The 26,200-nt window shown below is 37.3% G+C and overlaps 7 protein-coding genes and 1 non-coding gene across 10 annotated transcripts; 4 read left to right on the top strand and 4 right to left on the bottom strand.

Moving 5' to 3' along the window:
* The first annotated feature begins 172 nt into the window (after positions 1–172).
* LOC17883433 lies at positions 173–3,245 on the top strand. The gene is made up of 3 exons (XM_006286624.2): positions 173–719; positions 1,051–1,416; positions 2,533–3,245. Exons 1-3 carry the CDS (start codon positions 399–401, stop codon positions 3,166–3,168), a joined length of 1,323 nt encoding a protein of 440 aa, XP_006286686.1. The 5' UTR covers positions 173–398; the 3' UTR covers positions 3,169–3,245.
* An 86-nt stretch (positions 3,246–3,331) lies between these two features.
* Positions 3,332–4,819, bottom strand: LOC17882786. Its single transcript, XM_006288592.2, has 2 exons — positions 4,196–4,819; positions 3,332–3,891 (listed from the first exon to the last, which is right to left on the bottom strand). The coding sequence occupies exons 1-2, from the start codon at positions 4,585–4,587 to the stop codon at positions 3,651–3,653; spliced, it is 633 nt and encodes a 210-aa protein (XP_006288654.1). The 5' UTR covers positions 4,588–4,819; the 3' UTR covers positions 3,332–3,650.
* A 1,278-nt stretch (positions 4,820–6,097) lies between these two features.
* LOC17882719 (probable sugar phosphate/phosphate translocator At5g05820) lies at positions 6,098–8,729 on the top strand. Its single transcript, XM_006288232.2, has 4 exons — positions 6,098–6,913; positions 7,404–7,507; positions 7,613–7,841; positions 8,114–8,729. Exons 1-4 carry the CDS (start codon positions 6,467–6,469, stop codon positions 8,258–8,260), a joined length of 927 nt encoding a protein of 308 aa, XP_006288294.1. The 5' UTR covers positions 6,098–6,466; the 3' UTR covers positions 8,261–8,729.
* Positions 8,730–12,215: 3,486 nt separating this feature from the next.
* LOC17882879 (RING-H2 finger protein ATL43) lies at positions 12,216–14,083 on the bottom strand. The gene has a single exon (XM_006287805.2). It carries the CDS (start codon positions 13,823–13,825, stop codon positions 12,602–12,604), a length of 1,224 nt encoding a protein of 407 aa, XP_006287867.1. The 5' UTR covers positions 13,826–14,083; the 3' UTR covers positions 12,216–12,601.
* A 1,405-nt stretch (positions 14,084–15,488) lies between these two features.
* LOC17882698 (L10-interacting MYB domain-containing protein) lies at positions 15,489–17,900 on the top strand. Of its 3 annotated transcripts, none has more exons than XM_023780746.1 (4): positions 15,489–15,765; positions 16,143–16,468; positions 16,557–17,048; positions 17,131–17,900. In XM_023780746.1, exons 2-4 carry the CDS (start codon positions 16,163–16,165, stop codon positions 17,683–17,685), a joined length of 1,353 nt encoding a protein of 450 aa, XP_023636514.1. In that variant the 5' UTR covers positions 15,489–15,765; positions 16,143–16,162; the 3' UTR covers positions 17,686–17,900. The 3 variants fall into 3 exon arrangements, with proteins under 3 accessions (XP_023636514.1, XP_006287731.1, XP_006287730.1); XM_006287669.2 differs by having other exon boundaries at positions 15,490–15,725; positions 16,146–16,468; XM_006287668.2 differs by having other exon boundaries at positions 15,490–15,725.
* Positions 17,901–18,373: 473 nt separating this feature from the next.
* Positions 18,374–18,446, bottom strand: TRNAR-CCU. Its single transcript has one exon. It is a non-coding gene; the product is annotated as a tRNA-Arg (tRNA).
* A 733-nt stretch (positions 18,447–19,179) lies between these two features.
* On the top strand, positions 19,180–20,636 carry LOC17882498 (transcription factor DIVARICATA). Its single transcript, XM_006288375.2, has 2 exons — positions 19,180–19,943; positions 20,082–20,636. Exons 1-2 carry the CDS (start codon positions 19,528–19,530, stop codon positions 20,485–20,487), a joined length of 822 nt encoding a protein of 273 aa, XP_006288437.1. The 5' UTR covers positions 19,180–19,527; the 3' UTR covers positions 20,488–20,636.
* A 2,445-nt stretch (positions 20,637–23,081) lies between these two features.
* Positions 23,082–25,928, bottom strand: LOC17882855 (26S proteasome non-ATPase regulatory subunit 7 homolog A). Its single transcript, XM_006288223.2, has 10 exons — positions 25,612–25,928; positions 25,015–25,107; positions 24,851–24,932; positions 24,575–24,671; positions 24,405–24,480; positions 24,270–24,328; positions 23,986–24,108; positions 23,765–23,822; positions 23,591–23,676; positions 23,082–23,494 (listed from the first exon to the last, which is right to left on the bottom strand). The coding sequence occupies exons 1-10, from the start codon at positions 25,796–25,798 to the stop codon at positions 23,426–23,428; spliced, it is 930 nt and encodes a 309-aa protein (XP_006288285.1). The 5' UTR covers positions 25,799–25,928; the 3' UTR covers positions 23,082–23,425.
* Positions 25,929–26,200: the final 272 nt, after the last annotated feature.

Here is a 26,200-nt window from a genome sequence, read left to right as displayed (position 1 = left end):
TAAAATGAAGTATATAATAAACAGCAATACGACACTTAAGTCATATTCGATTCGGTTAGAGGTTGATATGGTCATAATATTTGTTAGCAATTAAAAAGATTTGCGCATATATATAAATCTTGATCCCATGTCTTGTGTAAATACATAAACAAGACGTAAGCAGAGTGTGAGAAAGAGAGAGCGTGCAGACACGACAAAACAAAAGGCCTCCCCACGTTCCGGTCGGTTGGTGACAACGACGAATGTTTCTTTCTTCCTTTTCAATCTCTTTTAAGTTTTCATCATATCCAATCTTCCCACAGATAGCCTCTCTCTCTCTTTCTCTGTCTCTTCTTCACTCAACTAATTAGCGTTTCTCCTTTCAATAATTTCTTTTTTTTGGGTGTGTTGGTGCTGATATGAGGAAACTATGTCCAAATTACAACCTGGAAGACGGGTTAGAAACCGTCCTGGAGGTTCCAATGCCTGAGGAGTTGTTTGCTGCGTCCAAGACAAAACCGGGATGGAACCAAATGAAGTCTTACTGGTCAAAACCCACCGCCACTGCAACCGGAACCGCCACAGCCACAAACATGACAAGACTCTTTGGTGGTCGCAACGCAGAGATCCAGCTCCTTCTTGGAGTCGTTGGAGCTCCTTTGATCCCTCTCCCCGTTCAGCCTGACCACCATAACGACTACGAGAATCCCATCCACAAAGACATTAAAGATCAACCTCTCGTACGTACCCTCTTCTCTTGCATCGGTCAAAACCAATTAACAATGAGTGGTCTGGAGTGTTTTATACTAGCTAGATTAAGTTGCATTTGCTTTTGCTAAACGAGAGCACATCTACTACTGTTTTTTAAAAAAGGTTGTACAATAAATATTTGACAAAAAAGAAAACTAGACGAATGTATACTTTTAGTGAAAAGTTTATACATGTAACACGTAGGGAGATTTCATTTTTATAAAAATTGCAATACATAGATCGTTTCTTTTTGTTAAAAAAATACGGATTCATGAATATACAAGAGAATGTTATTTTGACTTTTGTATTGGAAATATGCAGGAGATGTCAATGGCGCAATACATAGTGAAGCAATACATAGCGGCCGTAGGAGGCGATAGGGCGTTAAACGCGGTGGAGAGCATGTACGCGATGGGAAAGGTGAGGATGACAGCATCAGAGTTCTGTACAGGAGAAGGAAGCTTGAACAGCAAGATGGTGAAGGCAAGGAGTATAAAGAGCGGAGGGGGAGAAGTGGGAGGCTTTGTGTTGTGGCAGAAGGGGATAGAGTTATGGTGTCTAGAGCTTGTCGTCTCAGGCTGCAAAATCAGTGCCGGTAGTGACGCCAAAGTCGCTTGGAGACAAACTCCATGGCATCCTTCTCATGCCTCTCGTGGTCCTCCTAGACCATTGCGCCGTTTCCTCCAGGTAATCCCTTTTTTAATATATAGTTAATTAATTATTTCGTTATTTCTTTCCAAGAATCATAGCTAGTTTTTAAGTGAAACCAATGTCATTTTCATTTTCTATAGAATATTCAAATATTTAGCCAAATAGTTTATCCTCTTATTTGCAAACACTGGTAAAAAAATATAAAATTTTTAAAACATTATATAAAGAATTTTATTTATTATGTTTCTGCGGAAAAACTAGGGGTTTTTACCCGGGGAATAATATTATTTGGAAAAACGATTAGGATAGTTTTCTTGTGGTACTTAAGCTACGTTTCAAGTCTCTACTTGATTCATGAAAAGACAAAGATCCTTTATGTTTCATAAAGCATATGCATCCACTGATCATTATGACATTGAAAGAGTTTCTTCCACTTGGAGTTCAATGATACGTTAATTTCTTCTTATACTCCATCCTGATTTATATGATTCTTAGTTGTTAAAGTTTACTTTTCCTTGATTGCTGGCAAGAAAAAGATCTTTCAATCATCAAACTTCCTCTTTTGTTTTTTTTTCTTTTCCACAATTAAAAAGATTTGTCTAGCTAACCTACCTTCAACCTTGTCAAATGACAGAATTGGTCATCTTTTGATTTGGAAATTTGAACAACTAATAATACTACTACTACACATTAAAAATGCCGGAGAGAGTAATTAACTTATGTTATGTAAAAGTATACAAGAGAAGGAACCATAGACCCATAGTTTCCATCATCCTATAATGTTATTGCCTAAGAAAATTTGGTATAATCTTATGAATTTTGATATTTGATGTGACCATCAATAAAGTGCGACGTGTCCATTTTTGCTCTTATAAATCTCATTTCAACGTAAAGAAGATGCATGCTTATAAGTTTACCAAGGTTGTTGGAACTTGAAAGTTGGAACCATCTATGTGGTCCACCACTAACAACAACCACTTAATAGATTATCTTCTCCAAATATTTGTTAACAAAGTAGACTTTTGTTCCCATTACCAAGTATAGTTTTTACGACCTAATAAGATCTTCTTTTTTTAATGTAACCAAAACAATCTCTCATGACTTACGACAAAAGTTTCTGACTTAAAATCTCTCATGCAAAAAAATTAACAGGGTCTTGATCCAAAATCAACGGCTAATCTGTTCGCAAGATCTGTATGCATGGGAGAGAAGAAGATAAATGAGGAAGACTGTTTCATACTCAAACTAGACGCAGAGCCATCGGCGCTTAAGGCGAGAAGCAGCAGCAATGTAGAGATCATACGGCACACTGTGTGGGGATGTTTCAGCCAGAGAACAGGTCTTCTGATTCAGCTCGAAGACTCTCACCTTCTTAGAATCAAAGCTCAAGATGAAAACAGCATCTTCTGGGAGACAACAATGGAGTCTCTGATCCAAGACTACAGGACCATTGATGGTATCCAAGTAGCACACGCTGGTAGAAGCTCGGTTTCTCTGTTTCGGTTTGGTGAGAACTCGGATAACCACTCGAGGACTCGGATGGAAGAGACTTGGGAGATTGAGGAAATGGATTTTAACATCAAGGGTCTGTCTATGGATTGCTTCTTACCGCCTTCTGATCTCAAGAAGGATGATGACGAAGAAGAAGAAGTCGAATGTGGTTTAGCTGCTAACAATGAGAAGCTGCCTATGAAGATTCGGAGCGCTTCTTTGAGGATTAGTTCCTCTAAGATCCTAGCAATCGTCGAAGAAGAGGAAGATGAATCAGAGGTCACTGAAGAGACATAAAAGCGTGGCCCGAGTTTTCGGTTTTTGTACATAATTTAATCTATTGCAACATCATCGAAACAGAGGATATTGTTCTATTTTTGGTTTTTTGGGTTCCTCTGTAAATCACTGAACTCTTGGGATGCAAAATGCAATGCAAGTGATCAGATTTTCCATGATACAATTGAGATAAGAGAAGATACTTTCACAAGACTGCAATTGCATTAAGCTTTAGAGTGACTAGAGCTATATACATTATCCTCAACCACAAAACACATTTACATTTTCAAGAACAGAAATAAGAACCCTCAAATCGCATTATGGCGCTCTTCTAGGTCTTGGTCTTCCTCTCTAAACTTACATTAAACTTAAAAAGTGGGAAAATGGCATTGGTACAAGATTGAAATACCTTTCCCATAGATCTCTACTAGCTTTGACCCTTCTCCTTTTCAACCCTCTGAATCTCTTCTTCTTATGGAGGGTTAAGCAATACTCCTTTCTAGCTATGTAGAAGGAACATTGAAGTGGAAGAGCCATGAGATCACAAAGGCAAAGACCATACAAGCTAAAAGGAAATTCAAGAAACGGTGTCCTTGCCAGAAGCTTCTAGCTTCAGCTAATCGTGGACCAGCTGTTCTCAGAGCTGGATTCACTACACCATTTTCTTCATTCAGACATTCCTCAGACTCCACCTCAACAATTCCAACAACATTACCCGCAATCGACCCGCATACTTCACAGATTCTGCAAAACAACCAAACCATTGAATCTCACCACAACCGGAAAAAAAAAAACAAAAAAAACAAAGCTTTCGTCTCTAAACTGAGTACAGATGGTCCCAAAACTGGAACTCATCAAACAGACAGTGAAAGGCAAAAGTGACAATAACCAGAAACCCTTCAAAAAAAATAAAAAGTAAACTTTCCTAAGTTTATGGAAATATTAGCCTTTCTACAAAACTATCTTTAAAGCTGAAATTTGTATGCCATCTTCTAGTGGAAGTAACACAAAACATCCGTTGTCCGAATTTGGGGATGAATGAACTTACTTGTTTCCTTTGATCTTGAACCAAGTCTCAGCACAGTGCTTGTGAGCAGCAGCGAGATCAGCTTTACAAGAACAGCCAAGCTCAATGGGAACACCAGATTCAAGATTCGCAGCATCTAAGCTCATGTGGCAAATCCTGCAATCTCTCTCAGATTGCGACAAATGTACGACGTCCTCGGGCAATCCAAGCTCCAGATCTACTTCCACCGAACACACCGACGCATTGGATCTCCTCTCTTCATCCTTCACTATCTCTCCTTCCTCCACCACCGCACCGGAGCTCCTACGTGGCTCCCCGTCTTCGTTGGAGACATCATCACAGCCACTTGAGCCATGGATTACTTGAGCAGAGACAGGGGTCTCGGGACGTGGCTGTACCACTACAGATTCCATTTTCGGTAGAGAACCAGACGAGGAATCCTCATGTAAAGTACGAAATGAGACTTGGATAGATGATCATCAATCAAATGCTCTGAAGCTGCTTGAAGAAAGAAAGAAGGAAGAAAGAAAGAGAGAGAGAAGAAAAAAAAAGAAAAGAGAGAGCTTTTTTCTTGTTGAAACGTTACAGTTGAAATTACATATTTGCCACTGAGATTTGGAGTTAAGTGATCGTCAGATTCTCACAGACAATAATAATATATTTACTCTCTCTCTCTCTTGCAGTTCACCTGGGGACTCTTCGGGATATACAGTGACAACATTAAACAAACAAAAGCTAAGACACACCCACCTCTTTTTAAATTTCATTTATTTTTTGGAACTATTTTTTCATCATTACCGTCACTTTTATTTTATTTTTGGGATTCAAATTATATATTCTTTAAATCTAATATTGTTGGATATGTTTTTTTTTTATCATATGAATGCAAAGAAAAAAAGGACAACATATTTTGTTAGGAGATTATTTATGCTGTTTCTAATTTTCAATAATAATTTTGGGTTATTAAAACAACTTTCACTTCCTAACTAGACAGATATATATATATATATATATATAGTAATTCCATGACTATTTTAGATTATTCGACATAAAGTAGTTTATATTTTTGCAAGTGGTTAAAGTAATATGATGTAACTGACTTATTATATTAAAGTAACAGCCCATGTAGCTAATATAATAGTTTCCGGTGGATGATGGTCATCAAGAAGAAGATCCCTAGCTAGTTTGTGCAACCCAAAGAAGATGCATAAAACTCATGAACTGAGCTTTAAAGTATCTATCAGAAAGCATCCATTTTATGGATACATGTCTATATCAACTCTGTCTACCTCTAGTCTTTATTGTGCAAATTTAACCGTTAGGGGGAATCCTGGGATGACCTTAGATAGTCTCCACGAATCAAGTTATATATTGCTATACTATCTTTTTATAAGTTGTTGTTTGACTTAGACTCAACTTGATCATCGGTTCCCTTTGCTACACCGCTAATAAAGATTTTCTTATTGGTCTACTACCACACTAGACTTCTTAAACACCCCCACTAGGTCGATTGGTTTCCTAAATTTTTATTCTGCTAATTGACAAATTTGTATTAATGTATAATCATCGACTGCCTAACTAATTAAATGAATGTTGACGGATTTAGTAAAACTGAAGACTGATGATCTAACTAATTAACGCTTCGCTGATCAATTTAGTCAATTAGATATGCTTAGAAACTGAGACAAATCTTTAGTAGTTTGGTTTCACAAAACGTAAATCATTTTCAAAGAGTAATAGTCAAAAAGGCTTCTTTCCTTCATTGTTACAACACATATCCCATCCACACTTTGATTTCTCAAGTAACCCAAGTAAATAGAAAAGTCGATAAAATAGAAACGTTTACTAAAATTAGAGAAATAAACATTACAGAAACTGAAAAATTTTATATACAAAAAGATGAAAATTATAACATAACGCACCAAAATCATGAAAACTGAAATAAAAATAAATAAAACATTTTACTTAAAAACAGCAAGGAAGAAGAGAGAGGTGTTGTTGCAGCTTTAAGCCAAGCAAGATCTCTCCTTTTTGCAGCTTCTTCTTCTCATCATCTTCATCTTTCTCCAAAATCCCAACTTTCTCATTCTCCGGGTTCTTCGTTTCCAGCATCTTCGCGTGTTCTAACCTAAACCCAAATCTCAGCGATCGATGGAATAAATATTATCATCACGCGTCAAAATCTGTGTCCTTTGTCCAGATTCGATTCACGCCAAAATCCTAAATTAGTGAAATTTTTCGAGAGGGTTCTGAGATTGAATCTCATCAGATCGACCTAGTAACAAGGAAGCGATGAAGATGGCGACGAACGGCCGGTTTTTCACAATCGGGCTAGTCACGTCTTGGTACTCATCCAACATTGGAGTGTTGTTGCTGAACAAGTACTTGCTCAGCAACTACGGATTCAAATACCCCATCTTTCTCACCATGTGTCACATGACGGCTTGTTCGCTGCTCAGCTACGTCGCCATTGCTTGGTTGAAGATGGTTCCGATTCAGACGATTCGATCCCGAGTTCAGTTCTTCAAGATCTCAGCTCTAAGTCTCGTTTTTTGTGTGTCGGTGGTCTTTGGAAATATCTCTCTTCGGTTTCTCCCTGTTTCGTTTAACCAGGCCATTGGTGCTACGACGCCGTTTTTCACCGCTGTGTTTGCTTACTTGATGACGCTTAAGAGGGAGGCTTGGTTGACTTACTTCACTCTCGTCCCTGTTGTCACCGGAGTTGTTATTGCTAGCGGGGTAATTCTCCAACCCTTAAAATTGAATCCTGTTAAGTGTGCTGTGTACATTTTGGTGCTGGTTCTGATCCAGTTCCAAGGTTTTTTTGATGAAATTGAGATGAATATGGTGAATTCTTAGGGAATCGTTGTGAACTATATGCATGAATTAGAGGGAGTTTTACTGTTTTAATTGCTAGTCTACTAGCTTAATCTGGTTCATTCAATTCATATGTTGCCATCATAGCTATAGTTTTGATGCAAGAAGCTAGATATATTATGAGCTGAATATGGTTGGTTCAGTTTCATTTTTGCGCTTTTTACTTTGGTAAAAGTTCACACATTGTTGAAATACGTTTCACAATAGATATTTTTTGCTCATAAAGTTTGACTACCTGAAATGTTGTTCTTTTTCTGTGTGATGTGTTTGCTTCCTCTGAGATCTTCTTTAGTTCACTGAGTACTTTCTTTTATATATAAGTGTGTGATTTTCTTAATTCTGGTTGTCTCAGGGTGAGCCAAGCTTTCACCTGTTTGGTTTCCTTATGTGCATTGCAGCCACAGCTGCGAGAGCACTTAAATCAGTGCTTCAAGGAATTCTACTTTCGTCTGAAGGGTATGATATGGCTGAAATTGTCCCATGTGATTGTTAAAGGTCTATGTAGCAATAGTTTGAACTTCCTAAAGAGTGTTGCTAAAAAGATTCTAAATTGTATTGAAGGGAAAAGCTAAACTCCATGAATCTCCTCCTTTACATGGCGCCAATAGCTGTCGTGTTCCTTCTGCCTGCTACTCTTCTTATGGAGAAAAATGTTGTCGGCATTACAATTGCACTTGCAAGAGATGATTTCAGGATCGTTTGGTATCTTCTATTCAATTCAGCGCTCGCCTATTTCGTCAACTTGACAAATTTCTTAGTCACGAAACACACTAGCGCCCTCACTCTGCAGGTAACTATCCATTTTCATCTTACATCCTTTGTTTAGTAGAAAATATGATATATGGTATATGGTTGGCACAAAGTCAGTCCAAGTAAGTGTAGAACTAGTGAGAAACGATGGTCTGCTTGGTCATGTTAGTCATGTTTCTTGGATGTTGAGTAGGATTTGCTCTGTTGGGTATCTGATAAGGGTTGGTGTTCTCGACGTTTTGAAACGATTTTTGTTTTCAAGATGTGATTCACGGAAACTAATACAACCTCGTTCTGATCGGTCTGTGACAGGTGTTAGGAAACGCCAAAGGAGCAGTAGCAGTGGTGGTCTCTATTCTAATCTTCAAGAATCCGGTTTCAGTAACCGGAATGCTAGGTTACTCCCTCACTGTCTGTGGAGTTATCCTCTACAGCGAAGCCAAGAAACGAAGCAAATGAGAACACCAAACACACACACACACACACACACACTAAGGCCTAAGCTTCTTCTTCATCGTTCCTTCCTCTATATATCTATATATGTTTTATATTTTCTCCCATATGGAAACACAGGCAAGTAGTCTCTTTTGCTGTTACCAAAATCTTACACAGCATAACTGACTCTTGTCTTAATGAAAAGTTGGGCCAAAAGCATGGAATTTTTGTGGCAGAAACACGAGAAGCAAAGCAACACTAGGATGATTGATTACCAAAGGCAGGAATTTAGAGAACTTCATATGAATAAGTAACCTTTTATTTTTATTTTTGTTCTTTCTCGGATTCTCTTGCCATTCTCGTAGGTTGTTTGTTGAAGTAGCTTTTTGTTTTCTTCGATTCTTTTACATTTTAGATTCGTAATGTCAACATTTACAACAATACCGATTAATTAATCGAAAGAGAGAAAATTTCTAATGTTTTTCTTCTTAAACCCCGTGTTTCCATAATCCCATTCATTGAGAATTCTATTTGAGTATCAAGCTATATCTCAAGGTTTCTGAGTTGTTCAGATCACAAAGCTGTGTAGTAACTGTTGCGGCAGAGCAGAGCAGAGAATCAGAATTGGAAGTGATAACAGTCTGCAGGGTGGGAAAGAGTTAAAAGAGAGAAGGGGACAAACGAGTTATTCTTACTTAAGAAGACACAGTCTTGTCTTTGTCTGTATAATAAGCATGTCTTGTCAAATCACTCGCTTCATTTCTTTATCTGGTAACGGCAGCCATTATCATATCGAGCTGTAGATCCAAATTCACTGCAGCATATCTCACTTTCACGGTCTATAATCCACACATTAACAAGTAGGCCAATCCAAATATATTTTGTAAATTTTCAGGATTTTATTGACCCAAGAAGTGTAAAGCTGACATTGCTCGCGCTTTGTAGTTTGTAGGGGTGGTTAATTAAACATACAAGATGCAACTTGGGACTTCTTCGTCCCAATACCCTCAAATCGAAACCACCACAAAGAGAATTGAAACATGAGTGTGTGGTGATGGAGAAGACTCCTTCAAAGTCTTGGTATACCAAAGCTTGTAATGTGATGACAACTCTCTCGACAGGGAAAAAGCAAGAGTGAGAATTCAGGAGATATGGAGGGTGGAAAACGCCAAGATGGGGTCGGAGAGAGAGAGAGATGAAGGGAGAAAAAAGAGGAACGAAAAGGGCAAGAGATGTTGGAGTAAATTGGTAATGTGTACACACACTTACAAGACAGACAAAAAAAGCTGAATAAAGAAACCAAAAAAGTTGGAACCCAAAGAGAGTTGGAGACTGTGACAGTTGGGTCGAGTCTATAAAACTCTTTGAAAGTACTCGAGTGGCTTTTCATGAATTGAGAGAGAGAGAGAAAAAGTAAGATATTGAAAAGGGTGGTCTCTTTTGCAGGAGGACGATGATAATAAGAACGATGTATGTATGGTACACACACGTTCCTTACTCTATTACCCTACGGATACTCAACACTCTCAATTCTACTAGTACTGATCAATAGATGGTTCTCACTAGAGACTTCCCCAAGAATTTTATTTTATTTTCATTCAAGGATTAACATTTTTGATTACCTTATAATTATTGTTGTCTCGTACTAGTATTAAACAATTTTTCATGTCTAGTTTTCCAACAGAAAAAGGATCAAAATAATAATTTGACATGAAGTTTCAGGGACATTGTTTATTATTAAAAAAAAAACTGTAAAAAGAAAAACAATTGTGGAATAATACTAGTATTATTTTTTTAATTGTTTTACTAGAACTTGTCAGAGATAATGTATAGAGGATCTAATTATGATTCTAATGTCATGACATATCTAGTGACTCTGCAGCAGCTCTTCCAAACTCTGCTAATTTCAAAGATTCTATTGTGGGCCAAAACTTTTTCTTGAGCACTGATTTTGTCAGCAATTTTGGATTTCATAGTCTGTGTAGAAATGATTTACTTGTTTCTTTCCCAAGAGTTTGATGATATATGCCCATAACTCTTATGGGAACTCCTCCACAACTCTTCACTTCTCCAAACTCCAAAGTTAGGCCTAATGGTAAAACAAAAAAAAGTATTGGGTTATGCTACTTAAGCATATAGACAACAAACAATAATATAGAAGAGAATAGTAAACGTTAGGTCGGATGAAAAATCATGGCAGAGGCTAGTAGACAAAAATAAATTCGTTTTTATTCTTTTGGAAAATAAATAATGTCATTTTCTATAGGTTTTAAGTAATTTGAGATGGACTATACATGAGATAACACAGGCAAAGGCCACATGGAATGTTCTCCTTTATGTATCCCTTGCTGGTGAGATTTATAATTATTTCATATCTGTTTTTAACAATGTTTTCTTTTTTTCTTCTCTCGACATGTAATTAACTTATTCAACCATTTCATTTTCTTCTCATAGTAAAGTCCAAACAATACAATATAAAACGTAAAATGACAACAAAAAGATACTGTTTAGGATAGCATTAAGTAACTATCTCAATGTGACATATGCTTTTGCCTCTATAGTGAATTTTTTCTTCTTCCATATGCAAGTTATATGAATCTTAATTTTGATTGTGACATCTAGTTTATAGACAACTATACTATTTGTTCTTCTTTTTTTAATCTGATTTATATTTTTTTGTAAATATTTCTAAAACCTAGAGGATCATATAATTTCGAATGGATAATAAATACGTTACGAAATAAACAGTAGATAATTGGTGTACTATAAATAAAACAAAACTAATTAATACTCTCAAAAAAGTTGCTTACCTATAAATGATCTTTGATTCATTAATCATTCAAACTACACCGATTACTCTATTTGTATAAACCAAACTTGTGATGCTTTGTTTTTTGCCTGTACTACGTGTGCTACAACTACTAATCGTTTATTTCCTTTTCAATATCGAAGTTAATAAGGGGAGTGGGCAACACAACACAAGTGGTTGTTACGAACAACAAGAAACAAGATCAGCTGTCGAAAGAAGCCACAAAATGGATAATAAAAACAAGTTTTTGAGAATGTTGGGACTTGGAAATGATGAGTTGTAAAGTGATGGCACGAAATATATCATTAATTCACAACATTTAAAAGCGTGGACAATGAAATAGTATAACAACACTATACACCATCTTTATTTAATTGTGTACCAAATTGGTTGTGTATCAATCAACAATGACTTTGGAAGTTAATGAGATCTGCCACATACTTCAATTTCGAAACGACGAGTTCTCTCTTACTCTAGCACGTTTATAACAAAAACACAATACTCCATACGTAAGAAAAGGGTAAAAAGAAAACTGTAAAAAAGTTAAGTAATTTGAATGGCGCGCCTTCCCAAAGTCTCATCATAGTACTGTCTACAAGAAAATCACAAGTGAAATTTTAAATTGGACATTTTCTTGGTTCTTACATAAAGATAAAGACTTAAGTGTTACTTGGAAAGTTTGTTCGAGGGTATGGGATGGAACATACATATCGAGATAATCAATTTGTACATAAGGATTCATCATGTGATAATGTGATTAGATAACAAAATACTACTAAACAATGAGATGTGTAATATATACAAACACAATCATAGAGGAGATATGTGGTATGTGGATGGATCATGAGTTGTGTCAGAGCATTGTCTTATGTCAAAAAGAAAATTGAATTGGAACCTTCTTTTGATGACCCAAAAAACCTCAAAAAGCTAGTTTAAGCTACTACAAAAGTTTAAAGAGCATAGTCTGTTTTTACCCATTATTATAGTATTATTTCACAAAACCTCACAAAGCTGTTTGATGATTCTATCAAAACAGTAAAAGTAAGACTAAAAACTCATTAATAAATTGGGTTGCAAGCACATAATGTTTTTAAGTGTTATGAGTTCAATGTATGAAAAGACAAAACAGGAGCTAATTTGTCTTTTCGATTTTAATAAACTGAAATGATCAGATCCCTAAAACTCGCCCTTTATTACACCAAGACATCAATAATATAAAGATTTTTAAAAAAAAACTCAAACCTTTCACTTTCCTTAGAAATTCCTCAAAAAATTAAAAAACAAAAAGAAATGATTTGTGCTTCCTCGCACTCGTGCATCTCTCTCTCTCTCTCTCTCTCTCTCTCTCTCTCTCTCTCTCTCTCTCTCTCTCTCTCTCTCTCTCTCTCTCTCTCTCTATTACTTAACTCCTAAAACAAATACTCCTACCTGTGCCATCTGCTGCATTGTCTCTCTCGAATAAATTAATTCTGGGCTAAAATGTTATTAAACAAAACTAAACCGGCGAAAAATGTTATATCACAAAATTCAAAGGGCCAAAAAATATGATTTTTTTTCTAAACAATGCAGGAAGCGGAGGAGGAGGGCCTATGGGACCAAGCGAGCCATCTCGAAATCACCGCCGTGGCTTGTCGTTGTCTAGGCTCTCCTCCCCATCTCCTCCGTCTCTCAATACTCGTTAACTCCGACACACTTCTCCCGTTGTTTACATCTCTCCCACCCTCCGCCGCTGCTAGTTTCTTACTATCGCTAAGTATCATCTCCGATCGCAAATACAAAAGATCCGACGGCCTCACCTCGCTCCACCTCTGATCGTCTCGATTCCCGCCGGAGATTATTATCCGGTGCTCGAATCTCCCCTCCAAGCTCTCCCGATTCGGAATTAACAACAGTCCGTCTTTTCTCTGTACCCGATCAACTGCGACGGGTTCCGATTTCTCCTCGCCGGTGTTAACTTTTAAAGAGCTATCGAGTGATCTCCGAAACGACGTCGGATTCGTTTTAGACGACGAGGACGCTTTAATCTCGTTGAGTCGACTCGCTCGTTCACCAGCTGATGAGTGACGACCGGAGATTCGAGTGACCGGAACAAACCGGGTTAAACCGGTACTGTTGGATTCTTCTTGGCGGTTAGAGAAACGGAGCTCGAACCAGGAGTTACAATCACCGATCAAGAGTATGTCTTCCGGGTCGACCCGGTAACGGCAAAGGGGGCAAGTGGAGTGAGCGTCGAGCCACGTGTCAACACACTCCACGTGGAAGGCGTGTTTGCATTTCGGCAGTAGCCTCAGCACTTCCGTCGGTTCGAACCGAGCGAGACACACGGCGCACTCTAAACCGTCTTTGTGACCGCTCAATGCACCAAACCGAAAAACCGGTAAAGATTCGATCACGGACCGGTCTATACCGGAGTTTTTCCTCCCTAGTACTACTCCACCACCGCCGTAATACCCATACCCTCCTCCTCCGTATCTAGAGATTGCGAAACGCTGGTGGTGATTAACGTAAACGCCGCCGTTTCTTCGTTTGCAGTGTTTGACGTAGAGGAGGAGCAAGAAAGTGAGAGAGAAAAACGCGGTGAGGACGGCGATGACAACGGCGATCCCGGGCATGAAAGAAGAAGTTAAGTTATGCCGTGGTGGTGGAGAAGGCGGAGGAAGTGGCGACGGCGGGGTGGCTGAGGTCGTAATAACAACTGCCGTGTGATTGTCTGCGAGTGAGACATTGAGGAACAGAGATAGAAGAGAGAAGAGAAGAAGTAGCAAGGAAGAGGAAGACATGGCTTAAGGGGCTTCTAGTTGAAAGAGAAGGTCTCTACTACTTTTTAAATGGTTTTTTTTTTTGCTAAATCAAAAATTAAAAATTATTATAGTAGAGAAGTGCCTGAAAATAAGGGAGACACTTTTGTGAGTGTGAGAGGGAGAGAGAGAGAGATTTTAAAGGGAAAGAAAACAAAGTGAGTAATGACAAAGAGGATTGCATTAAAAACATGACTACTCCTCTCCTTCTTTCATCTTTCATGGCCTTCAATTTTCATTTTAATGACTCTCTCTAGTCTCCAACCAAAAACAATTTTATTTTATTTGTAATTCTCTAATAATTACTAGTATTGAAATGATCAGTACGTAGGGACAAAATCAATGATGATGATATTAAATTCAATACTACTACAGGGCTAGTATAGTATAGTTAGTTACTAGGGAGGTTGGTTTCATGCAGATGCAGTGTGTAATTTCTTTGCAGCGACATGCATGTGTGTTTATAGAGTTAGCTACTTGTAGTTCTAATTGAGATCAAAGTGTCAGAGTTATTTATGGAAAGTTGAACTGTTTCGGAATTTTCACACTTAAATTATGTTAGTGTAGCTATATCTAAAACGCTTTCTGATTCAAAACAAAACCTAGCACAGAGCCGACGAGAGCATCTACTAGAATCAAATCATCAATGCAACCAGCAAATAAAAAATAATAAATCAATAATGCATGTCTCTTTGATTTTCATTTCTTTTCGGACTTAATTGAAGCTACAGTTGCAATATATTTGTAAGAAACTGCGAAGCTCCAAAGACTATGATGAAGCTAGCTTACGCACTTCTCGTGATAATCTTAGTCAAACATATCAACATGGTTTTGCAACTGAACCTTCTTATATTGTACGTGTCTATGAAGTGAAAATGTTAACATCCTCGCTATTCATGTGTATTTTGTTTTATCCACGTTGCACTGAAGGTTTAGACAGCGCAATCACATTTTAACCGTTCATACAAACCAACTTTTTTTTATCTGCGTGTAGAATCTCTCTACAGTACTTTTAAGTCACACTTGCAACTTAAAGCCAGCCATATAATGTATGTCCTTCCTTGATTTGTTATGCCTCCTAATTCCTATACTCTCCAAGTTTTTCAAAAGTATACAAAGATTTTTAACGTGTTTAAGCTAATAATACAGAGACGCTAATCATGCCAAAAACGACCTTGAAAAAAGTTTGTAACTAACAGCAAGTCAGCAAGTAAAGCTTTTTATATTGCTGCACCATTATATATATCTAAAATTTTATGTAATCTTTTTGAACCAATTTCCATTTTTTTCTATCTGGATTTGTACGTTACGGCCCATTTAAAGCAAACGTTATTTATTATTTGGTCGGTACCATTTAAAGCATATCTTATACTAGTAATAGCTATGTAGTATTAACTTTGGCAATCGTGGTATCCGTCCCCCACAAATTATACATACTCATCATGCTGATTAGTGATTAGTTTACTCACCTAAATATATTTGATTGGAACAATAATCACCTACATGTTCGTTTTGATAAACTTAGGGATCCCTTTAATATCTCTAAACCGAGTTACAAAATCAGGACCGGACTCAACACAAACCAGTCTTTGGAGCTTACAGAGACGCTAAATCCTCTTTAATCGAGAGGTCCATGACGCATGACCAAGTAACTCGGCCCAGCCCATAACAAAAAACCTTTGCAACTCCGTACGGTACGGCGCAAACGCAGAAAAAAAAAACAGAGAAAGCGAGGAGAAATCGCGATCGGCTTCTTCAGCCACACCCGTGTCACAACAGTGTGGCCGCCACTCAATCGCTGTCGCGTTTCCATCAGATTCCCGGTTACGTTTTCCGTTTCCTGAAATCTGATTCTGCCGCTTCCCACCCAATTACGCCGCCGGTGAGTTCTTAACCGTTATCGTAATTCTCCAAATCTACTGGTTAGTCGATGTAGGGTTTCTTGCAAATTCCCCATTTTCCTGTTCAGTCACTGGGTTTTCGAATTGGGGAGGGAAGTCTTCTCGCAAGATCATTTCTTTTTTCCCCTGAAACACGTTTCCATTTTATTGCGTCTGCGTTCTCTGTCTCCATAGATTTTGTGCATCATCAGCAATTTGGAGCTCTACAACTCTTGATCTAATTGTCTTCATGTCGCAAACTTATGTCTATACGATTTGTGCTCAGTTTCTTGAATTGTTCATGTAAATTGTATGAATGTTTATAATATGAATTTTTGTGTGTCCTCAATGTGTGTCTCTTTGTTCAAATGATTAAGACATGAACCACTTGTGTAATGTAATCGTTTTTTTACTGATAGTAGTTTGGAGGAAGAAAAAAATGAGGCCAAAAGCTGTGTGGGAGCCGGAATACCACAGAGTGTTTGTTGATTTATGCGTGGAGCAAACGATGTTAGGGAATAAACCAGGGACACATTTTTCGAAAGAAGGTTGGAGGAACATATTGACATCGTTTCAGGAGAAGACAGGTGCTATGTACGATAGAATGCAGCTTAAAAACCACTGGGATACAATGAGCAGGCAGTGGAAAATCTGGCGTAGACTCGTTGAAAGCAGTTATATGAGTTGGGATCCTGAGACCAACACGTTTGGTGCCAGTGATGATGACTGGGCTAACTATTTACAGGTTACAAGTCAAAACCTTTTGTTACATTTTTTTGGGATAGTTTTGTTGTTTCTTTGAGACTAAAAAAAGGTGATTGCTTATTCTGCAGGAGAATCCTGATGCTGGACAGTATCGGTTGAGTGTTCCCCCAGATCTCAAGAAGCTAGAGATTATCTTTGCGGGTAGTAGTAATGTAGAGGTCAAAGATGAGGGAGTTTTGGGTGTAAGGAAGAGGCGAAGAAGTTGTTACGAGGAAGAAGATGAAGATAACCAAAGCATGTGTAGTTCATCTAACCCTCAAACAAAAGGATATTGGTCTCCTTCTACACATGAGCTGTTTCTTGACCTGTTGGTTCAAGAGACTTTGAAAGGAAACAGACCCGACACACATTTTAACAAGGAAGGTTGGAAGACGATTCTTGAGACAATTAATGATAATACCGGCCTTGGTTATACAAGAGCACAGCTGAAAAACCACTGGGATTGCACTAGGAAGGCTTGGAAGATTTGGTGTCAACTCGTTGGAGCTAGTAGCATGAAATGGGATCCAGAAACTCGTAGTTTCGGTGCTACAGAAGAGGACTGGCGAATTTATATTCGGGTATGAAAATGTCTAACTTTGGTTCTTCTTCTACTCGACTACATTTTTAAAAAGCTAAGCTTCTCTCTTTGGTTTACCACAGGAAAACCCAAAAGCAGGACAATTTCGCCACAAGGAAGTTCCTCATGCTGATCAACTAGCTATCATTTTCAACGGGGTTATAGAACCTGGAGAGACATACACTCCTCCTTCGCGTCTGCGCAAGAAGCTCCTCTACCGTTCTGAGTCACCACAATGGAATGACCCAACTCCATTATCAAAGCTGCACATAGATGAAGCAGAAACATCCAGGCTAAATGGCGGTTATGCAGAGTCTCGATTGCAAGAAGATCGGATAGAAAGCGAAACCGCTCAACCATTGGATGCCATGAAGTCAATGAGTGAGGGTATGTTGCAGGAAAGTCCGGTATGCGTGGCAATTGAATCGGGAAAGCTTATGTACAGCATTGGAGAATGCATTCAAAGTCTGGACGCGATGAAAGAGGTGGAAGAAGGTAGTGAGCTCTACTTGTTTGCGTTGGATCTGTTTCTGAAGAGAGAGTATAGAGAGATATTCTTAGAGCTGAAGAAGCCGAGTTTGAGAATCGCGTGGTTGCAGAGACTTCACTCTGCTTCACTTTGTGTTACTACAACATAGGTTCAAGTTATAAAGCTAAAGCCATCCTTTTTGTTAATTTTGACCTCTGTTTTTGTCCAAAAGAATCTTTCTATCTTTATTCTATATATGGATTATCTATTGAACAGACATGTTGAGATCATGTTGATGAACATTTGAGTTCATATTTTTTCAATGTAAACCTCCTTCAAACTTTGGGTTGAGTGACAATTGAAAAGTACAACATTTGCAAGTTACTAGTAAACAAGCTTTAACTATTTTGTTGCAGTCTGTAATGTAGTCAAACCCAGTTTCCCACAAAAGATGTAAAACCTAGAATATACCTCTCACTCGCATTTGGTGTACAAGTAACACATTTGTGAGCTGTTACGTTTTCTGTCTGATAAAGAAACCAGCAACAGGGTGGTTAGTATTCTCATGAATGCAATGAAAACTTGAAACAAAGATTCCATATGTATTTTTCATTGAAAACTTCTATGCACCGTATAAGAGAGAGAGAGAGAGAGAGAGCAGAACAAGTTTGAAGCCACCGACACTGGAGTGTGTGAAAAGAGGCTTTTGAGAGTTGATTAGAATAAAAAAAGTCGATAAAGCGAATGACGACAAAAAAACAGTAACAAAGTGGGCAACCAGGGAAAAAAAAAGAAGGTTTAGTGGCATCGCAATACAATTAATTAGCCTGAAAGGGTTTATGGAAAAAACTAAGAGACGCGCCAGGTAGGGGTCGAACCTACGACCTTCTGCTTAGGAAACAGACGCTCTATCCACTGAGCTACAGGCGCTTACGTACCCAATAATATCTCATATATTACAAGTTAACACTGTATTTGGCTTCTTTTTTCATCCTTTTCGGATTCTTCTTTCTCTTTTCCTTTTTCAGTCTTTTTTTTTTTTTTTTTTTAATGGCGGCCGACGGCATATGATTTTTTTTTGTTAAATTTCCAAGAAATATCAACATTTTATAATGGTACGTTACACTACACACAAAAAGACATAAAGGATAAACATGTGTAGTTAAGTTTAAGCTTACTTCTAATCTCGGATAATATTAATTTATAACAAATTTTTAGCAATTGTCACATTGTTTTTCAAAGTAAAGCTTTTAAATTAGTTGTCTCCTTGTTTATTCTTAGTGTTCTTCTTAAAGATTAGTTACGCCTTATACAAAGCCGACGTAAACTATCGTTAAATACGAACAACTTTATGTGTTGTGGATTTATTTTGAATAATTTATAGTATTCGAGAAAATTTACCTAACAAAAAAATAAACGATGAATTCTAGTGGTTATCAAAATTTTGGAAGGATATGAAAATGTTTGGCATAGTAAGATTTTTTTTTATAGTTGTTATTAATTATAATTATATTGATTTCATTATGAAGAATCCTCTCTTTGAATAAAATGAAGCCAAGTAGGAGAGTGGAGTGGTTTCATTGGTTACTACTTTACACACACATGCACTAGTATAGTATCTATAATACAAACCACAAACACCTTCTTCTGTCTTGCCCTTTGCTTCTTCACCTCTCTTTCTCTTTCTACCATCTGGGTTTAATTTTGCCTGTTTTGTTTTCCTCACTTTTGCAGATTCTCAAGGATTCTTCAAAGTTTTAGTCTTTTTGTGTTTTTTTTATTCTCCAGATTCTTCAGAACAATCTCTCACTAAATCAGCTTCTTTAATTTGATTCCATCATTAAACTATTCGTTAGTTTTCCCCGTTTGATTCCTATATATCTTTAGATCCTATAAATAGCTTCAGTCTTTCACTACACCCACAAATCAAGTCTCAAGCTTCCAAAACATTTGCGAGAACAAAACTCATATATAAGTACTTTATAGGTGTGAAACTTATAGCCTTTAAACGATGGAGACTCTGCATCCACTACTCTCGCACGTGCCAACCTCTGACCATCGGTTCGTAGTTCAAGAGATGATGTGCTTGCAAGGTTCGAGCTGGACTAAAGAAGAGAACAAGAAGTTTGAGCGAGCCCTCGCTGTCTATGCTGATGACACGCCTGACCGCTGGTTCAAAGTTGCGGCTATGATCCCTGGAAAGACCATATCAGATGTCATGAGGCAATACTCTAAACTTGAAGAAGACCTCTTCGATATCGAAGCAGGACTTGTCCCAATCCCGGGTTACCGTTCTACTCCATGTGGATTCGATGATCAGTTCGTGAGTCAGCGTGACTTTGATGCGTATCGTAAACTGCCTAATGGAGCCAGAGGATTTGATCAAGATCGTAGGAAAGGAGTCCCATGGACGGAGGAAGAACACAGGTGAAGAAACTATTAAGCTCTGTGATCCTTGTCACACAAGTCACTCTTCTTAGTTTCTTAAGTTGCAAGTCACTTCTCTGTTTTCTTGGTTGGTTTGTTTGCTGATGCTTTATATCATGTTTTAAATATTGTCTGCAGGAGGTTTTTGTTAGGTCTTCTCAAGTACGGGAAAGGAGATTGGAGAAACATATCGAGGAACTTTGTGGGATCAAAAACACCAACTCAGGTTGCAAGCCATGCTCAAAAGTACTACCAGAGACAGCTCTCCGGCGCCAAAGACAAACGTCGACCTAGCATTCACGACATAACCACCGTTAATCTTCTCAACGCCAATCCCAACCGTCCATCTTCTGATCAAGGCTGCTTCGCTTCTTCACAACAGGCCGACCCGAAACAAGAGTTCACCCACAAGGAAAATGCAGAGGAGAGAGTGATGTTTCTTGGTCAGAATCTTTCCTCAGTTTTGTCTCCCTACGATCCTACCTTTAATTTCGCCGGAGCAAATGTTTACAGTGACGGAGGCTACACTATCACAATATCCTGATCGAGAAAATTGTCGAATTTTGAAATTGTAATTATGAACAAACTCCAGAATTATGTGTTATGGTTAAAATTACAATTATGGTTATGTTACATGATTAGACGAATGTGACTATGTGAATATATATGTTATGTTTTGTGGAATTAGCATAAGTTAGCTAGCTATTAATTATTGCATGCCAATGTGTTTTTGCTCAAAAGGACCAGTTGGTGGGTTTATTTTTGGCTTTGCTTGCAACTTTAACGGTCAGTAAAGCGTTTTAACGCCACTAGCTAGAACCAATGGCAAATTTTCATATCATTTACAAGATCTTATTTTACTTTTGCATCTGCTTTCTTCTTTCAGACGTTTTATATAATAACTTACTTCGCTATTTTGTGACCTAAGATATTTTTACAAATAAATCACTATATATCTTTTACCTCTACATAAAAAATATATACATTAAGTTTCAGTTAACTCTAATTTTGTTGAGGTTGTACATATATATCAGTGTTTATTTGTGCTCTTTTGATCACGGGGGTACGTGTTCCACCAAAGTTGATTACCTCTCAAAACATACAATTAGATTGAGACGAATATTTCCAAGATAATTTGATATGCGATTTCTTAAAACAATGTATAATATTTTCTTTTAATGATTCAACCAAACAATAATATGTCTTAAAATTTTATGTAACAAAAAAGGAACAAAAGTGAGGGTTGGATATATTGCACTGTAGCCTTTGTAGGTGTGTGTGTGTGTGAGTGTGGGTGACAAAGCTGACCACTAACTCTCTCGTAAACGGTATATAATTTGAAGCTGAGTCTGCATTCCACTTTCGGCACAAAGAATCACATTCTTTTCACCTATTACACACCAACCCTTTGCTCCCTCGATGTTGTTATATAGTTTTAAAAAAAAAAAAATGTGTCCTTAAATCCTTAGATATATTATTATTCTTGACAAACAAATATAACAGTTTAGTTCAAGTGGAACATTTGTATAAGCTCCGGGACAAATGATTTTTTTTTTTTTTTTGACATATAACTATTTTAGTGAAAGAACTAATAAATATGGAAGATTTGATTATTATTTTTGTATATGATCAGTAGACAAAAAAAATTATATAATATATAATGCTTTAAAATATGATTTAATTCATGTCCTTTCGCAATATGTTTTAAATTTTGTAGAAATATGACATCATATATCATTATCATCTCTTTTTGGTTTGATGTATTTGATAAATAAAATGTATATGACTTTCTATTAGCTACTCTATCAAAGATTCTTATTTTGCGGGAAAATATAAAGGGAAGATTAAATTGAATCGCTTTTTATTTTGTATTAGAGAATTTTCAGTTTTCCAATCAAAACATTTGAGAATAAAACTTTCACAATTAAAAAAAAAACATATGAGAATAAAAAGAAAAAGATATTCTGAAGTATATAACTTTCCGACCATGGCCAAAAAGCCTTTCACTTTTTAATCACGAACAGTAGGTAATAATAATTAAGCCATGTCCATTTTATTGATTGTATTGGGAAACAGTGAAGATCAAATAGTATATACTACTATATATAGTCAATTTAAGAGAATCAGAACCCTAATTTACTTTTTTTTTGTTCATGCGGGTATAAAACCCTAAGATACTAGTTAATAGTAATAATGTAGGTCGGTTCGAGTAGATCAAATCCCACCACCACCACCTATGTCTTTCGAATTGGTTAATACATATAATATATAGTTCTATAAACCCAAAGCCAGGTCTATAGTTAAAAATAGATTAATCTCACTTTGGTAACTTCATCACTTTTTGATTTGGTCAACTCAATGAGATATGCAACCTAACCACTAACATCATCATACTAATAAATATGAAAGCCTTCTTGTATATCCTTACGTCAACGTCTGTATAATGATACAACTACAGTATTATTTTTCGTAGTGCTAGCTAGGTTACGTCGTTTTGATTGCTTTAATCTCTTTCTTTTAGCAGATATGAAGATTTCTAAGTAAAAACATCACAGAATTATTATTATATTGTGGAATTAAGAATTAGTTTGTAATCAACAAGGACTAATTAAGGAGTATAGCATAACAAATACACATATAAGTGAAAAAGAAGCATTAATGCGTAACAAAGCACGCTCTTGTTTTCGTTTCTGTTCCCGTATCAAATATCTTTTCCACGAAGCTTACGCCATTTATTAACTTTCTTTTTTCCTTCACAATCCTTTTTCACTTTACCTTTTGTTAGTTGTTGTTGTTGTTGTTGTTGCCTTCTTTTCAATTATAAGAAAAGCAAAGCTCATCAAAAAGGTCTAGTCTTTCTTTTTACATATCTCGCGCGATAAGCAAATTAATCTCACTTCACCTAGTAAAAAGTTCCCAAGCACCAACAGTACCCTTGTTGACTTGTTGTGGTCAGTGGCTCTAATCAGATGTTTCATATTGGGTTCAATTATATACAAGGACAATATGGAGAACATGTTCATCTAGATTCGGATATACAGAAGAAACAAACGAGGCTGTACACTCTCGGGGAGAGATGTGATTGTATAACAGAGGATATTATATAACTGAAGCTATTGTCGGCCAGACCAGAAGAAACGAATAAAAACGCACACATATGCTAAATGGGAAATTTGGTCTCAAGAATTTCATTAGGATAAAAGACCCTTTGTGGAGATTTCGACACATTGACAGTGAATTTTTGTTATCTTAAACCCCCTCAAAGGAGGCCTAAACCTAACGAACTCGCAAGATATAATGAAAAAGACTCTTTGATACATCCTGAATAAGAAAAATCGAGAATTCAACACTCGTACAAGAGAGCTGACTGATATCAAACTAAACTCGTTCGTCCCCCCTGACTTCTCGCTTCTTTCGGGGAAGAGAACACACAACAGCTGCCTTCATCACGGGCCAATGACTAAGTCACGAGACAACCTGATTTAGCTGGTGGCGGCGGGTATGGCCACAGGCTTTGAGTCCTCTGCTTTTTCATGTTCCTTGTTCAGCAACTGAAACATAGCATCCACATGATTACGGTCACAAAAAACAAAAATCAGGTGTACTTTCACACTGCGTGTGACGTGAGAGGGAATCAAAGATCGAACCTTGTTGTTGATCAAGTTGTGTAGTGCAATTACACTCCGAATGAGGGATGATAGATAGATAACGAGCATCATATCATTTGTTTTCACTGCACATTATAAATACAGTAAGACTAATGAAACAAATGCATCAAGAAAACAGTCGGTTTAATTTCAAAATTGATAGCAGAAACTCACCTGAGAAGGCCTTGACCAACTCGTTCACATTCAGGTTAGGAAGCAAGTTGAAAACGTCCTATTGATTTCAAATAGATATTTCATTAAATGAGACCACCAATAGCAGAGACAGTGACTAGAAGATTATAAAGTGGAAAGATCATAGGTTTGGACAATATCATATAGTTTATAGCCATAATTTCTAGAACCAGAACACTAAATTAAAAGATGTAAGTTCTAACCTGCAGATGGTATAAAATCTCATGGTTCAAAGGGAGCTTTCCTTCAATTACAAGGTCAAGGTAACTGCGGATCTCCCGAAGACGTGCATCCAGTCCTTTCAAAGCAGTTAGTTTTGCTGTGACCTGGGTCAAAATGCAATATACATTATGTAAGTCCTCGAGCAGAATCTCTTATGTTCATAAATAACCTTGCAGGAACATCAATATCAATCCTCCAAGGAACGATTTCAGAAAACATTTATAAGGACGATAATGAAACATTGAAGTACTGTAAAGACAAGAACCTCAGTCGCCAGGGTACTGATTGTTGTGTCTTTCACATCCCTGAGCAAATGTTCCACGCCTGTACAAGGAGGATGAAGCAAATAAGTTTCAAAATGTGACATCAAACAGAGCTGATCAAACCGTTTCAGACATACCTATTTCCTCGACTTCATGAGCAGCAATTTCTGTAGACACATGAACAAAGACTTTCTGGCTTTTCTGAGTTGCATTCTGAAGAGAAAAAGAAGTGCTTAGTCAGCATCTGATTAAATATAAGGATAGAACTGTACAAAATGGACAAGATTTGAAAGGGTCTGTATCTTACCTCCTTGACCTCCTCCACTGCATAGTATGCTTTTGTGGGGATTCCAAGTTCTTTAGGCTGGACATCTATAATGACCAACACTGGATTTGGAACATAGCTGCAGAATCAGAAGGAAAACGAAGCTTAAAATGGAGATGAAACAGAAGCGTTAAGTGAGAAAGACGAACAGATTTCTGCCTAAAATAACCAGCATATCCACAATGCTTCTCACATGTCAACAGAACATATGATAAAGGCCAATACATTGCTACTTGAATGATTAAGCTGGATACTAACCCATTGAACAACGCGTGAACATCCAAATCATTCTCTCGAAGTTTAGGGCCTGTGCTGTACCAACCTACAACATGCTCCTTGGCTGAAAAGAAAATAGTTTTTGTTAAATGCCTCGGATTCTACATTTTCAAATACGGTCTATTTACCAACTTCCGGAGAAATACCATTAATTCTCTTGAACATGTGGAACATTGACTCATGGTAGTTGTGATCAAGAAACCAAATACTTGGGTCTTTGTCATCCTCCTCGAAGGGTACTACAAAAATTAAAAAAATCACAATGTTAAACGAGTCATATGGAAGCAACATTCATCTATTAAAGAGGTTCCTAATGACAGTGTCCAAAGGACCACAGCTAAAGCCTCTTCTGCAAACTAAAATGCAGCTAAACCTCCAACAAATCAACCTAAAACTTATTTCTTTCTCTACACTTCAAGTAATATTGGAAATTCCAAAACACAACAGTAAAACTGAGAGATTGGTTGAATCCAAAACCCTAGCGAGAACAGAATGTATTGAAGTAAATATCAGAGAGTATAACAAAATCAAATTTAAAAAGTGCTCAATTCCGGAACTGAACTATACAAAACAGCTACAAAAACCCTAAATTGCTGTTATTATATACATCTCGCTAGAACCCAGATACCAATAACCCCTATAACATGACCGAAAGCACTGAATTCAAGTATAGCAAAGACCCCAACAGAATCTGAGATCTGAGATCGAAGAGAGCGAGAGGAAAAGTAAAAGTTAAGGCGCACCTGCGTAGCTGTTGGTGACATCAACGACACCACGGGAGCTGCTACCGAGAAGAACACCGACAACACGCTTACGCGAATCCTTAGCGACACGATTGTAATGGTCGACGATACTGAGCAAGACGAGTGGATGAACAACCACTTTCTCGATCGTCCTTGCTGATATCTGTTGCGTCTTAATCACATCCATTGCTGGGATGAATCAACCTTCGCTCGCTTAAAGTAATCTGAATTACGCCGGAGAAGATTTGGAAAGAGTGAACTTTTCCGATCTGGTATTTTTCTCCGACGGAGCTTGAGTTTGCTTCTTCTCCAGGAAAAATAACCTCTATACACAAATTGCCTTTTTAATCTCTCACTTATTTTAGTTTTAATGGGCCTGTGATTTGTTAAGCCCAATACAATATGAAGGGCCTATTGACACAATTTAGTGACCCATCAGCTGATTAGTACTAGGATTTTTTTTTTTTAATTATCTTTTCATTTTAGTATAAACTTTTAAAATATTTTATTCCAACGAGCAAAGAATATATGAACGAGAAAATAAAGCTGAGGATGTACTTAAAAAAAAGAAGATTAGAGATGTGCTACA

Source organism: Capsella rubella, unplaced genomic scaffold (assembly GCF_000375325.1).
Source record: "Capsella rubella cultivar Monte Gargano unplaced genomic scaffold, Caprub1_0 scaffold_6, whole genome shotgun sequence".
NCBI classification, from domain to species: Eukaryota; Viridiplantae; Streptophyta; class Magnoliopsida; order Brassicales; family Brassicaceae; genus Capsella; species Capsella rubella.
Note: the sequence above shows the minus strand (reverse complement) of the source record. Positions and strands in the feature narration are given on the sequence as shown.

Excerpts from the sequence above, each read along its gene's own strand:
- LOC17882698 (XM_023780746.1), top strand. The coding sequence starts at position 16,163 with ATGAGGCCAAAAGCTGTGTGGGAGCCGGAATACCACAGAGTGTTTGTT. Across the intron at positions 16,469-16,556 it reads ACTGGGCTAACTATTTACAG|GAGAATCCTGATGCTGGACA; the intron begins GTTACAAGTCAA and ends CTTATTCTGCAG. Across the intron at positions 17,049-17,130 it reads ACTGGCGAATTTATATTCGG|GAAAACCCAAAAGCAGGACA; the intron begins GTATGAAAATGT and ends GGTTTACCACAG.
- LOC17882879 (XM_006287805.2), bottom strand. The coding sequence starts at position 13,825 with ATGTCTTCCTCTTCCTTGCTACTTCTTCTCTTCTCTCTTCTATCTCTG.
- LOC17883433 (XM_006286624.2), top strand. The coding sequence starts at position 399 with ATGAGGAAACTATGTCCAAATTACAACCTGGAAGACGGGTTAGAAACC. Across the intron at positions 720-1,050 it reads ACATTAAAGATCAACCTCTC|GAGATGTCAATGGCGCAATA; the intron begins GTACGTACCCTC and ends GGAAATATGCAG. Across the intron at positions 1,417-2,532 it reads CATTGCGCCGTTTCCTCCAG|GGTCTTGATCCAAAATCAAC; the intron begins GTAATCCCTTTT and ends AAAAATTAACAG.
- LOC17882855 (XM_006288223.2), bottom strand. The coding sequence starts at position 25,798 with ATGGATGTGATTAAGACGCAACAGATATCAGCAAGGACGATCGAGAAA. Across the intron at positions 25,108-25,611 it reads TGTCACCAACAGCTACGCAG|TACCCTTCGAGGAGGATGAC; the intron begins GTGCGCCTTAAC and ends TAATTTTTGTAG. Across the intron at positions 24,329-24,404 it reads TCATGAAGTCGAGGAAATAG|GCGTGGAACATTTGCTCAGG; the intron begins GTATGTCTGAAA and ends CTCCTTGTACAG.
- LOC17882786 (XM_006288592.2), bottom strand. The coding sequence starts at position 4,587 with ATGGAATCTGTAGTGGTACAGCCACGTCCCGAGACCCCTGTCTCTGCT. Across the intron at positions 3,892-4,195 it reads TTCAAGATCAAAGGAAACAA|AATCTGTGAAGTATGCGGGT; the intron begins GTAAGTTCATTC and ends GTTGTTTTGCAG.
- LOC17882498 (XM_006288375.2), top strand. The coding sequence starts at position 19,528 with ATGGAGACTCTGCATCCACTACTCTCGCACGTGCCAACCTCTGACCAT. Across the intron at positions 19,944-20,081 it reads TGGACGGAGGAAGAACACAG|GAGGTTTTTGTTAGGTCTTC; the intron begins GTGAAGAAACTA and ends TATTGTCTGCAG.
- LOC17882719 (XM_006288232.2), top strand. The coding sequence starts at position 6,467 with ATGAAGATGGCGACGAACGGCCGGTTTTTCACAATCGGGCTAGTCACG. Across the intron at positions 6,914-7,403 it reads GAGTTGTTATTGCTAGCGGG|GGTGAGCCAAGCTTTCACCT; the intron begins GTAATTCTCCAA and ends TGGTTGTCTCAG. Across the intron at positions 7,508-7,612 it reads ATTCTACTTTCGTCTGAAGG|GGAAAAGCTAAACTCCATGA; the intron begins GTATGATATGGC and ends ATTGTATTGAAG.